This window comes from Equus quagga, chromosome 10, assembly GCF_021613505.1.
Source record: "Equus quagga isolate Etosha38 chromosome 10, UCLA_HA_Equagga_1.0, whole genome shotgun sequence".
NCBI lineage: Eukaryota > Metazoa > Chordata > Mammalia > Perissodactyla > Equidae > Equus > Equus quagga.
Window position 1 is genome coordinate 79798386 of NC_060276.1, and position 12935 is coordinate 79811320.

At 38.6% G+C, this 12935-nt stretch overlaps 1 protein-coding gene across 3 annotated transcripts in view; it reads right to left on the bottom strand.

Annotated features, from left to right (window-relative positions):
• Nucleotides 1–12935, bottom strand: part of PHF8 (PHD finger protein 8) — a 109769-nt gene that overhangs the window by 50011 nt on the left and 46823 nt on the right. For all 3 annotated transcript variants that reach the window (XM_046673334.1, XM_046673335.1, XM_046673333.1), the window contains exons 8-11: nt 11656–11818; nt 3564–3651; nt 3096–3202; nt 1721–1812 (exon numbers count right to left, since the gene is read on the bottom strand). In XM_046673334.1, the coding sequence (XP_046529290.1) occupies nt 1721–1812; nt 3096–3202; nt 3564–3651; nt 11656–11818 (450 nt within the window). The remainder of the gene's footprint in view (nt 1–1720; nt 1813–3095; nt 3203–3563; nt 3652–11655; nt 11819–12935) is intronic.

Sequence of the window (12935 nt, forward strand, 5' to 3'; positions counted from 1 at the left end):
GATGTTTTCCTTTAACTATTTTAATCCATCTGGAATTTATTTTGGTGGCTGGGCAGGGGTGGGGACTGAGAACCCATGTGACCCAGCTGGATAATCTTAATAGTTCCCTTCTCCCAGCTGAGGGGTTCTGGAAAGGTGAGGGAGCAAGTGCCTCCCATGGAAGTCGTCTGCATTTCACAAAAGACTTCTTCCATGAGCGTGGGCTCCTCAGATCTGTGTCCTACTCTCCTCCAGCTTCCTTTGGCCATGTTGTTTGGGGCCACCCCTTGGTCTCTGGGGCCATCCTGGCCTAGGGCATGAGTGCTTAGGACCCACCTACCTTCCTCCCTTTTGATGTTCCTGGGACAGAGTCACTCTGAAGTTCACTTCATGGGGGAGGGGGGTCAGAGGTGAAACCCAAGGTAGCCACACCTGAGGGGTGTGGAGAAACAATTACAGGCTAAGGCCCAGGTGTAGGTGAGTCCAGGGAGCAAGAGAAGGCCCAAAACATGAAGTCCAAAGACATCTGAAGGGAAGGTTGGCAACAGGAAATGGTAGATTGTGCAAGTTACGCCTGCAGTGGCTGAAAGGTCTCCTTAGGCCACTGTATGCAGGGGAAGGAATCTATAAGGAGTATCAGAAGCATTAAGAGAATATACTGATATGTCTTCTAATCTTTTTGCATTTCTTAAAATTGTTTTTTTAAAAAAATTCAACATTTTGAGTAGGTAATCCATTCACATAGTTCAAAAATCAAACAATAGAAAAAGATATATATATTGAAAAGCCTCAATATATATCTGTCCCTGTCATCAGCCCCATTAGCCCACCCATACAGGTAACCACATTTATTAGTTCCTTCCACATCCCTCCAGATTGTGTCTTTGGGCAAATACAAACACATATAAACATAATTCTTGTTTTCCCCCTTTGTACACATAAGGTAGCACACTATACACATGGTTCTACATCTTTATGTGACAAATTCTGGCAATCTTTCCAAATCAGTACATAGAGAGTTTCCTTAATCTCTTTTAAAGCTGTTTAGTATTCAACTGGATAGATGGGTATTAGTATATTTCTAAAAAGCCATTTTGGCAGTATGCATCAAGAGTCTTACATTTTTTCATATACTTTGATTAGTAACTGCTCTTCTAGGAATCTATCCTGAAGAAACAACCAAGAGATGAGGGACAAAGACTGATGCAAATAGATAATCACTGCATGATTGTCATAACTACCTCTCAAATAAATAAATAAAAAGGAAGAAACAATAAACAAGTGGTTAGGTGAGGATGGTACATCCCTGCAAAAGAATATCATGTAACTATTAAATGTTTATGGAGAACTTTGGTGACACAGGAAAATTAAGACAAGCCAACCAATTCAGATACAAAATTGTACATACAGGGAAATAGCAATTATGTTTTAAAGTGCATATAAAAAAGACCAGAAGAAAATATAACCAAATGTTAATGTTAATTCTCTCTGAGTGTTAAAATTTCAGATAATGTTTTTCCTTCTTTATACTCTTCTGTATTTTTCTAATTTTCTATAGTAAGCATGTATTACTTTTTATATAATCAAAAAGAAAGGTTTAAAAACATAATCCCAGGAGTCCCAGCCCAGTCCTCCACTCTAACCCCAGGAGCATAAACCTCCCTGGTCTCTTCTACCTCCCCAAAGCCAGTCCCTACTGAGGGCAGAACTCTAGAGGAGGTAGAGAAATAAGTATATTTACTTCTTTCCTTGTCCAGGCTCTAAAGGCCAAGTTCAGGGCTTTGCCACCATGAACCAGGTAGGAGGCAGGGTGTCTCCTGTTTTCTCGCAAACCTAAAGGGGGAAAGAAGGCAGTGTGTCAACAAAGCAATGCAGGGAAGTGAAGGAATTGTTGCTCTTTTCAGGCAACCAGAGAAAATGTTCAAGGCTCTGAGCATAATTCCAGATCTCAGTTCTTATAACAGTGTTCATTTAATGACTACCTACTACATGCTAGGCATTTAACATCTATCTCATTGACTCTTTATACCCACCCCATAAGCCATGTATCATTATCTTCATTTTATAGTTCAGGAAACTGAGGCTGAGAGAGGCAAAGAGACTTAACCAAGGGCACACACCAAGCGAGTACCAAAACCAAGACTGAAACCATGTCTATCTGAATCCGAGGCCTGTGTTCCTTCTACCACGCTACTATACCTCTTGGGTTTCAAACTGCGAACACTAAGGAGGACCACAAGTGCCACCGACACAGATCTGAAGAGCCATTAATGCCCTTGTCCTGAGTTACTCCAGGAGGAGGTTATGACAGCCAGATTTAGGCTCCATAAACAATTATCTACTGAACTGAGCTGTTCAGAACAGGTAATAAGTGGTTAGTCATCCAGCCTCTGATTGAACACTTAGGCTTGTCAGTCTAGGTGGCAGAATAAGGGCTGGAGGTATTGGGTAGGAGACTGTACTCACTGGCCTCTGAGGTTCTTTGTAACTCTGAGATACTGATTCCTTCTGACCAAGTCACCTTAAAGAATCTCAGGTCTGAGCAAGGGAGCCGCTCTACTTCAGAGCAGACCAGGAAAGAAGAAACCCAGTAGGTTGGCTTCCACCTGGACTGATACCCGGAAACCAACGTAACAATGCCAGGATGGTCAGGCCTGGGCCTGTCCCCGACCCCATGGGAAGCACATTCAGGAAACTCTAAGACTATCCAGATTGAGTTTCTTACTTTAATTGGCAGGAAGTGGGGAGAATTTCACTGTGATTCAATTTTCTCAGCCACCTTCGGTAATAAAAAAGTTTAAATTCATGCTCTACCCTACATTATGCTTAGTAAAAAAGCCAATCTCAAAAGATCACATACTGTATGATTCCATTTTTATAACATTCTTGAAATGAAAAAATTAAAGAGACGGAAAACAAATCAGTGGTTTCCAGAAGTTATGGGTAGTGCAGGGGGAGAGAGTGGGTGAGACCATAAAGGGGTAACACTAGGGAGATCTTCGTGGTGATGGAATAGTACTGTATCTTGACTGAGTTGATGGTTACGTGCACACATGCACACACACACATGCTCAGGGCAGCAGGGCAAAAGGGACAGTTGGCAAAGGGCTCCATACCTCGAAAGATGTCCAGGATGTGTTTTCCCACATACCAGCAGATGGTCTCAAAGTTGGGGAACTTGAAGAGGTCTGCTGTGCTCAGCCGCTTCTCAATCTCATAGGCTCTGGAGGAAGTAGGCACAACAATAACAGTGATAACAAAGATCCCATTTACTCAGCACCTGCACGTATCAGGTCTTGTTCTGGATGCATTGTATGCATTATCTCTAATCCTCACAACTACCCTGTAAGACCCTACTTTATGGTTAGGAAACTTGGGCTTAAAGGTTACGTGACTTGCCCAAAGTCATGTAACTACTAATTGAGGAAGAGGTATTCATTGCTGAACATCATCAGGAACCAGTATCCATTCCTTTCTGATCATCTCGTCTCCTTCTATGCTGCACTCCTCACTATAGGGGAGAACTCAAGGACTGTAGCAAACGGGAATGGCCAACTAGGGATCACCACAGCTTCAGGACTCACTTGAGCTGCATTTCGATGTTAAGGCTGTGCAAGAAGTTCCCTCCAAAGGCAAGGCAGTCCACGGGGGTAAGCACAGCATGGATCCATCCTGCAGTGTAACAAGGCAAAATCATAGCTGGCAGAGGGCCTTTCTTCCTGTGGACATCTCCACTGTCTGCTCAGCTCAAACACAACTCCTTAGAGCAGCCAGCCTGGCAGTGACTTAGAACATTCTGAGTTCCTCTGACTCAAAACATTCTAGGTTCCTCTACTCTCCCAACACCCATCCTGGCCAAGTCTGCCATCATTATAACTTTGAACTGGACCAATCCACGAGGTTAATAAACTCCTTCTACTTTCCTCCTCTCCACTTCAAAGTCTATCTGTTGCCCCATCCATCCTCTCTCTTGTCTCTAAGAAGGGCATCATCTCCTTGCCATAACTACTCCTTCTAACTCTACCCTAATAAAACAAAGAGCTTTTGTGCTGGACAGACCTGGGTTCAAATTCTGTTTTCTAGCTAAATATCCACTTCACAGGTTAGTTGTGAAGCATGCACCTAGTTGGAACTCAATTATTCTCCTTGTCCTAGACCCTACAATGCCTTCTGGGAACTTCGGATTTTTCTTTTTAAATTTCTCTCATATTCATCTCCCCTTCTCCATTTATTCACCCTACCAATGCTTTAGGTTCAGACGCCTCATTATTTCTCACCTAGGCTACTTACAACAGCCTGCAAACTGCCTCGTCTACATCAGCAGTTCTCAAAATGTGGTCCAGGGAATCCTAGGGCTCCCTGAGACTCTTTCAAAGCATACGCAAGGTCAAAACTATGCTCATGATAATACTAAGATGTTATTTGTCTTTTTCACCCTCATTCTTTCACAGGTGTACAGTGGAGGTTTTCAGAGGGTACATGACATGATATCACAACATGCAGAAGCAGATTTGAGGATCCAGTCATTTTCTATTAATCCAGACATTGGAAGGATTTGCAAAAATGTAAGTGTCACTTTTCCCACTAAATCTTTTTGGTTTGAAAATAGCTATTTCTCATAAAAATTATTACTTATGCTAACATATAATGGGTTTATTATTGTTATTTCTCAATTAATTAACTAATATGTTTAAATTTTGTTTTAATTTATAATATGGTAAATATTGATATATAAACCACATAAATAAAAACTCTTTTGGGTCCTCAATTACATTTAAGAGTATAAAGGGGTCCTGAGTCCAAAGTGTTCACAAACCACTGTTCGACACCAATCTCAACCTCTGAAGTCTGTCCTCCACATCCCAATCCTAAGTGATATATCTAAAATACAAATCTGCCCACGTCATCCCCTGCTCCAAATTCTTCAATGAAATGTATATATACAGGAGAATGGATAAATTGCTATATATTCGTACCATGGAATACTAGAAAGCAAGTAAAATGAATGAACAACAGCTGTATGTATCAATATGGATCTCATAATCAAAAAGTTTGAGAAAAAAGTAAGTTGAGAAGAATACATCTAATATGATTCCATTTATCTAACATTCAAAAACATATAAAACAATACTATATACTGCTTAGTGGGGCATACCTATGTAATAAAGGGATAAAAATGCATGAGGATGATAATCACCAACTTCAGGACAATGGCTAGCTCTGAGAGGGAAGAATGGGAATGCAATGGAGGAGAGGTATACAGGAGGATTCAAATATATTCATAATATTTTATATTTTTGGTTATGAATACATAAATGTCCATTATAATATTCTTTATATCTTTTGCTGCACTTGAAATATTTCATTATAAATTAATTAAACAAACAAATAAACCTTCAATGGTCCCGAGTTGCTTCTGGGTAAGTTCAGCCTGCCTACTTTTTCAGTTTCATCTGCTCCCAGCCCTTGGTCTTTAGGTTCCAATATCTATAAACTGCTTCACGCAACCTTGCTTTGCTTATGTCTCTCCCTACGTCTGAGATGTCTTTCCCGCCTTTTTTTTCCCTTGGTCAGTCCCTACTTACTCTTCAGGTGTCATTCTTCTGAGAGATTTTCACAAACCTCTGGCTAGACTAAGTACTCTTCACTGTGCTCCCCAAATTTTCAGTGAGTATCTCTATTGTGGTTATTAGAACATTACAGTAGTACTCCCTTATCCACCATTTCACTTTCTGTGGTTTCAGTTACCAGTGGTCAATGGTGGTCTGAAAATATTAAATGGAAAGTTCCAGAAATAAACAATTCATAAATTTTAAATTGCACACTGTTCTGAGTAGCATGATGAAATCTCGGGCCATCCTGCTCTGTCCCACCCAGGAAGTAAATCATCCCTTTGTCCAGCATACCCATGCTGTATACACTACTTGCCCGTTAGTCACTTAGTAACTGTCTCGGTCATCAGACAGTCAAGGTATTGCAGTACTTGTGTTCAGGTAACCCTTATTTTACTTAATAATGGCCCCAAGGCGCAAGAGTAGTGATGCTGGCAATTCAGATGTGCCAAACAGAAGCCATAAAGTGTTTCCTTTAAGTGAAAAGGTAAAAGTTCTCGACTTAATAAGGAAAGCAAAGAAAATCGTATGCTAAGGTTACTAAGATTTATGGTAAGAACGAATCTTCTATCCACGAAATTGTGAAGAAGGAAAAAGAAATTTGTATTAATTTTGCTGTTGCACCTCAAATATGTATGCACAGGAAAAGAACATAGTATATATAGGGTTTGGTACTATCCACAGTTTCAGGCATCCACTGGGGGTCTTGAAATATATCCTCCATGGATAAGGGGAGACAACTGTATACTGAAATGGCCTGTAACTCTTTTGTCTCTAGTACCTAGCCCACTGCTGGGGCAGACGATAGACATGCAATGCTTGTAGAACTAAGTAGTCTGCACCCAGTTTGTGGGAATTTCTACCAAGACGCAAATTAATCCAACTCGAATTTCTGGTAGGCAAATCAATTCACCAAACAGTTAGTAAGTGCCTAGTGTAGAAAAGCATTATGTGAGATCTGTCAAAGGATTCAAAGATGGGTAAATAAGTGCTTGGGAACAGGAAACTATAAAAGAGAAAAGCAGATGGGTATGGGGAGGTGGGGAAGGGGTGACTTGCCTCATCATATATTAAATATTCTATGAAACCAATGTAATCAAATCAACATGATATTGATATATGAACAAGTAAATCTGTGTAACAGAAAAGAAAATCCAGAATTATACAATATAATGTTAGACAAAGATGTTAGAATTACATGAGAAGAATTTTTTAAAAGTCATCATAAAAATGCTTCAATGAACAATTACAAACATGCTTGAAACAAAAGAAAATAGAAAAAAAGAGAAGATACGAACAAGAAACAAAGGGAAATTTTAGAACTGAAAAATACCATATCTGAAATAAATAATGAAACAGATGAACTCAAGAGAAGAATGGAGATGATGGAGAAAAGAATCAGAGAATTTGAAGACAGAACAATAGAAAGTACCCAAAATGGATAAGAGGGAGGAAACAGACTGAGAGGAAAATAAACTCAGGGACCTATGGGAATACAGCAAAATATGTAATATTCAGATAATCAGAGATCCAGGAGAAGAGAAGTTAAAGTGTGGAGCTGAAAAAGCATTCAAAGAAATAATAGCTAAAATTTTCACTAATATACCAAAAGACATAAACCTAAACATTCAAGAAGCTCAGGGAACACATACAGTATAAACCCAAAGAATTCCATGCCAAGACATATTATAGTGAATCTGCTGAAAACTAAAGAATACAAAAAAAATTCAAAGTAGCAAGAAATGACACATATAGGAGAAAAACAATTTGAATGACAGCCAAAATCTCATCAGAAATCATGGAGGCCAGAAGGAAGCAGCACAACATTCTACAAGTGCTGCAAGGAAAGTACTGTCAACCCAGAATTCTATATCCAGCAAAAATATCCTTCAGAAATGAAAGAGAAATCAAGACATTTACAGATGAAGGAAAACTAAGAGAATTTGTTGCCAGCAGACCTACCCTGAAACTCTAAACAGAAAGGAAATAATAAAAGAAGGAATCTTGGAACACTGGGAAGGAAGAAAGAACAACAGAAGAGTAAAAATACAGGTAAATACAATAGACTTTCCTTCTCTTGGGTATTCTAAATTATGTTTGACAGTTGAAACAAAAATTAAAACACTGGGCCGGCCCCATGGCTGAGTGGTGGTTAAGTTCAAGTGCTCTGTTTCGGCAGCCCAGGGTTTTGCTGATTTGGATCCTGGGCGCAGACCTAGTACTGCTCATTAAGCCATGCTAGGGCAGCATCCCACATAGCAGAACCAGAAGGACCTACAACTATGTACCGGGGGTGCTTTGGGGAGAAGAAGGAAAAAAAAAAGATTGCCAACAGATCTTAGCTCAGGAGCCAATCTTTAAAAAAGAAAAATTAAAACACTATGTGATATGGTTCTCAGCGTAGGCAGAGGAAATATTTAAGACAAATATATTATAAATGGGAAGGGTAAAGGGATGCAAACAGAAGTAAAGTTTCATCCCTTCCCTCAAACTGGTAAAATGTCAATTAAAATGTCAGTATCAGTAGACTGTGATTTGGGAAAAAAAAATATATATATATATATATATTTATATATATATATATATATATAAAACTAGAGCAACCACTAAAAAAACCTATACAAAATCTGAAGGTAAAAATTCATATGAAAATTTAAGGGGCCCAGAATAGCCATTAATAATCTTGAAAAAGTGGGGCTGGCCCCGTGGCCGAGTGGTTAAGTTCGCGCGCTCCGCTGCAGGCGGCCCAGTGTTTCGTCGGTTCGGATCCTGGGCGCGGACATGGCACTGCTCGTCAGACCACGCTGAGGCAGCGTCCCACATGCCACAACTAGAAGAACCCACAACGAAGAATACACAACTATGTACCGGGGGGCTTTGGGGAGAAAAAGGAAAAAATAAAATCTTTAAAAAAAAAAAAAAAAAAATAATCTTGAAAAAGAAAAACAAAGTTAGAGGGCTCGCACTTCCTAATTTCAAAACTTACTACAAATGTATGGTAATTGAGACAGTGTGATACTGTCATAAGGACAGATATACAGATCAATGGAATAGAATTCAAAGCCCAGAAATAAACCAATACATCTATGGTCAACTGATTTTTGACAAAGGTGTCAAAACAATTCAATGAGGAAAGAACAGTCTTTTCAAATAGTTCTGGGACAAGTGGACATCCACATGCAAAAGAATGAAATAGGACCCTTACCTTACACCATACACAAACATTAACTTGAAATGGATGAAAGACCTAAATGTAAAAACTAAAACTATAAAATGGTTAGAAAACACAGGTGTAAATCTTCATGACCTTGAAATAGGCAATAGTCTCTTAGCTATAACACCAAAGACACAAGTAATCAACAAAAATAAACAAACTGGACTTTTGTGCTTCATAGGACACCATCAAGAAAGCGAAAAGACAATCCCCAGAATGAAAGAAGATATTTGCAAATCATATATCTGATAAAGGTCTAATATCCAAAATATATAAAGAATTCTTACAACTCAATAATAAAAAGACAAATTACCTAATTAAAGAATGGACAAAGGATTTTTGTTTTTCTTAAAGATTTTATTTTTCCTTTTTTTCCCCAAAGCCCCCAGTATATAGTTTTGTATTTTTAGTTGTGGGTCCTTCCAGTTGTGGCATGTGGGACGCCACCTCAGCATGGATTGATGAGCGGTGCCATGTCCGCACCCAGGATTTGAACCGGCAAAACCCTGGGCTGCCAAAGCGGAGTGCGCAAACTTAACCACTCCGCCATGGGGCCGGCCCCTGGACAAAGGTTTTGAATAGACATTTCTCAAAAAAAAGATATACAAATGTCTAATAAGCATATAGAAAGATGTTCAACATGAACAGTCATTAGGGAAACACAAATTAAAATCTCAATGAGATACCACTTCACACCCACTAGGATGGCTATAATCATACAGACAGACAAGAATAAGTGTTGGGGAGGATGTGGAAAAATTAAGACACTCATAGAGGTCGCCCCGTGGCCGAGTGGTTAAGTTTGTGCGCTCCGCTCCGGCGGCCCAGGATTTTGCTGGTTTGAATCCTGGGCTCGGACATGGCACCGCTCATCAGGCCACGGTGAGGCGGTGTCCCACATGCCACAATTAGAAGGACCCACAACTAAAAATAGACAACTATGTACCAGGGGGTTTTGGGGAGAAAAAGTAAACATAAAATCTTTAAAAACAAAAAAGGACCCTCATAAATTGCTGGTGGGAATGTAAAGTGGTGCAGAGGCTTTAGAAAACAGTTTGGCAGTTCTGCCAGAAGTTAAACATAGTTACTATATGACTCAGCGATTCCTCTACTAGGTATATACTCAAGAGAATTGAAAATATACATTAACACAATAACTTGTATATGTATGTTCATAGGAGCATTATTCATAATAGCCAAAAAGTGAAAACAACCCAAATGTCTATAAAATGATGAATGGATAAATGAGGTATATCTACCCAATGGAATATTATTCAGCCATTTAAAGAATGAAGTACTGACAAATGCGATAACATGGATGAACCTTGAAAATATGCTGAGTGAAAGAAGCCAGACACAAAAGACCACACATTGCATGATTCCATTTATATGAGATTTTCAGAACAGACAAATCCGTATACAAAGAAAAGTACAAGTGTTTGACAAGGGCTGAAGAGAGGAAGGAACGGGGAGTGACTACCAATGGGTACAGGGCTTCTTTTTAAAGTAATGAAAATTTTCTGGTATTAGTGGTGATGGTTGTACAACTTTGTGAATATTTTTTTTAAAAAACTAAACTTCACCCTTTAACATGATAAGTTTTATGGTATGTGAATTATATCTCAATCTTTTAAAAAGCACATTTCACTAAATGAAAATGAAAATACAACATATCAAAACATGTGACACAGCTAAATCAGTGCTGAGGGTGAAATTTATAGCACTTAATGCTTACATTAAAAAAGAGGAAAACTCTGAAATCAGTAATCTAAGCTCCTGTCTCAAGATTGGAAAAAAAAGAGAGCAAAATAAACCCAAAGCAAGTAGAAAGAAGGAAAAACAAAGATAAAAGTAGAATTCAATGAAATAAAAAACAAAGACAACAGAGAAATCAACGAAACAAAAAGTGGTTCTTTAAAAAGTTCCATAAAACTGACAAACCTCCATCAAGATTGACACAGAATAAAAGGGAAGGCACAAACAACTAATAGCAAGAATGAAACAGAGGACATCACTACAGACTCGGAAGACATCAAAAGGATAATAAGGAAAGACTATGAACAACTCTACACACATAAATTTGACAACTTTGATAAAATGGACCAATTCCTTGAAAAGCACAAACTATCATAACTCATCCAATATGAAATAGATAAGTTGAATAGCCTAATAAAGTCTGAGAAAATTTAATGTTAATTAAAAACTTTCCAAAAAGAAATCTTCAGGTCCATGTGATTGCACTAGAGAATTCTGCCAAACGTCTCAAGAAAACTTAACACTAATTCTGAAATCAAGGAATTAAGAAATCAAGGAAAATCTAAATAGAGAGACATACTGTGTTCATGGAAGACTCGACATAGTAAAGATGTCAACTTTGCCCAAATTGACCCAACCAGGGGAACTTTTTCATAATACATACACTCAGATCCCACCCCAGACCTACAAATTCATAATTCTAGGGGTGAAGCTTAGCCAAGTATTGTTTAGGGAAAAAAACCCATCTCTACCTCAGGTCATTTTGATTTATGCCTACAGTACCAGCATCCCAGTCACTATCCCAAGAGCCACGGGGCTGAGAGTGTTCTTCCTTATCTGTCCACCAAGTTGACATGAGCCCAGTGCAAAGGAGTCATCGACCTCCTCCTGGACTTCCCCACTTGCAGCCTCCCCAAGTGATCATGCTGGCCCCTGGCCATCATGTGAATTTTCTTGAGGTCCAGTTCTGAGCCTTCAGCTGATATGAGAGGGATATCCCGCATAATCAGATCAACACATTATGGGAAGGGGTTGGCTCTAGTGACACAAGCTCCCTCTCTCTTTCCACCCTCCCCAAACTCGCCCAGGGAAGACCTGTAGGAATGAAAAGTGTCTGTCCTTGCTTCACGGAACACTTGTAGCACTTGTCCACCTGGTCCCCAAAGAACATCTCATTCTGGTTAGAGGAGCTGCTCCAGCACTCAAAGAGAGTGAGGTTGGCATTTGTTGGACGAATTAGGTAGAAGATCTTTTCACCCTGAAACAGAAAGAGGTTGAAGTGCCAAAAATGTTAAGGATTTCGAGAAAAGTCCTCCAAGGGGTCTCCAAAAGGATATTCTCTCTTCCATGCTCCAAGATCATGAAGTATGCCAGAATTCTTTCCCAAACCCATCCAAGAATCATTTTTATGTGGATTTGGAAAACTTCAAAAGGTCCTTTTGCACTCCACACTTTTAAGCTTCTGTAAGACTGACAAAAACAATTTGGAAAGGGCATTTCAAACAAAAGTGTTCAACTTAGGACAAATGTACACCAAAGGCTCCTGTTTTAGATGTAATGTCAAATGAAAAATGGCCTCTATAAATGAGTAGATCAATACTACTAGCCCTAGGAGAATTTAAGGCCACATTTTACTGATGAGAGAAAAACTGATTTTGCCTTTAAATGCCATTTACAGAGAATGTTCCTTCTCACACCTGTAATCAAAGCTAATAAAAAATTTAAAAGTTCAGTTATTGCCCAAGGACTTCTGGAAGATTATGTGTTAGGTGATTACCTGTTGGAAGAACATTTTATTTCCTAATCATGTTTTGCCTGGATAGTCACCAGATAGATAATTTGGCAGAAAAGAAACAAAAACCCACTAGCACAAAAATATCCCCAACCCACAGTTTAACCAATATTTCATGATAAATTTCAATGTAGAAAAGCAACAATAAGAGCAATTATCTATTGTACAATTGGAAAAATTTGAATCAGATCTTTAGACAATAGTATTATATTAACATTAATTTCCTGATTTTGATAACTATACTGTGGCTATATAAAAGAATGCCCTTGTTTTTAAGAAATACACATTGAATTATTACGAGATAAAGGGAGACCATGTTAGTGACTACTGTCAAATATTTCAGAAAAAAATATATATAAAGCCATTTTATGTTTGCTTTAGAGAAAGAGAGAATATAATAAAATGGCAACATTTGGGAATCTGAGTGAAGGGCACACAGGAATTCTTCCTATTATTTTTGCAATTCTTCTATAAAAAAGAAATTATCTAAAAACAGAAAAGTTAAATCTAACATTTTGCATAATAGCACTTTCGTGTCTAATTACGTGCTCCAATTTCTTCATGATAAACCAAAGGAAACAAC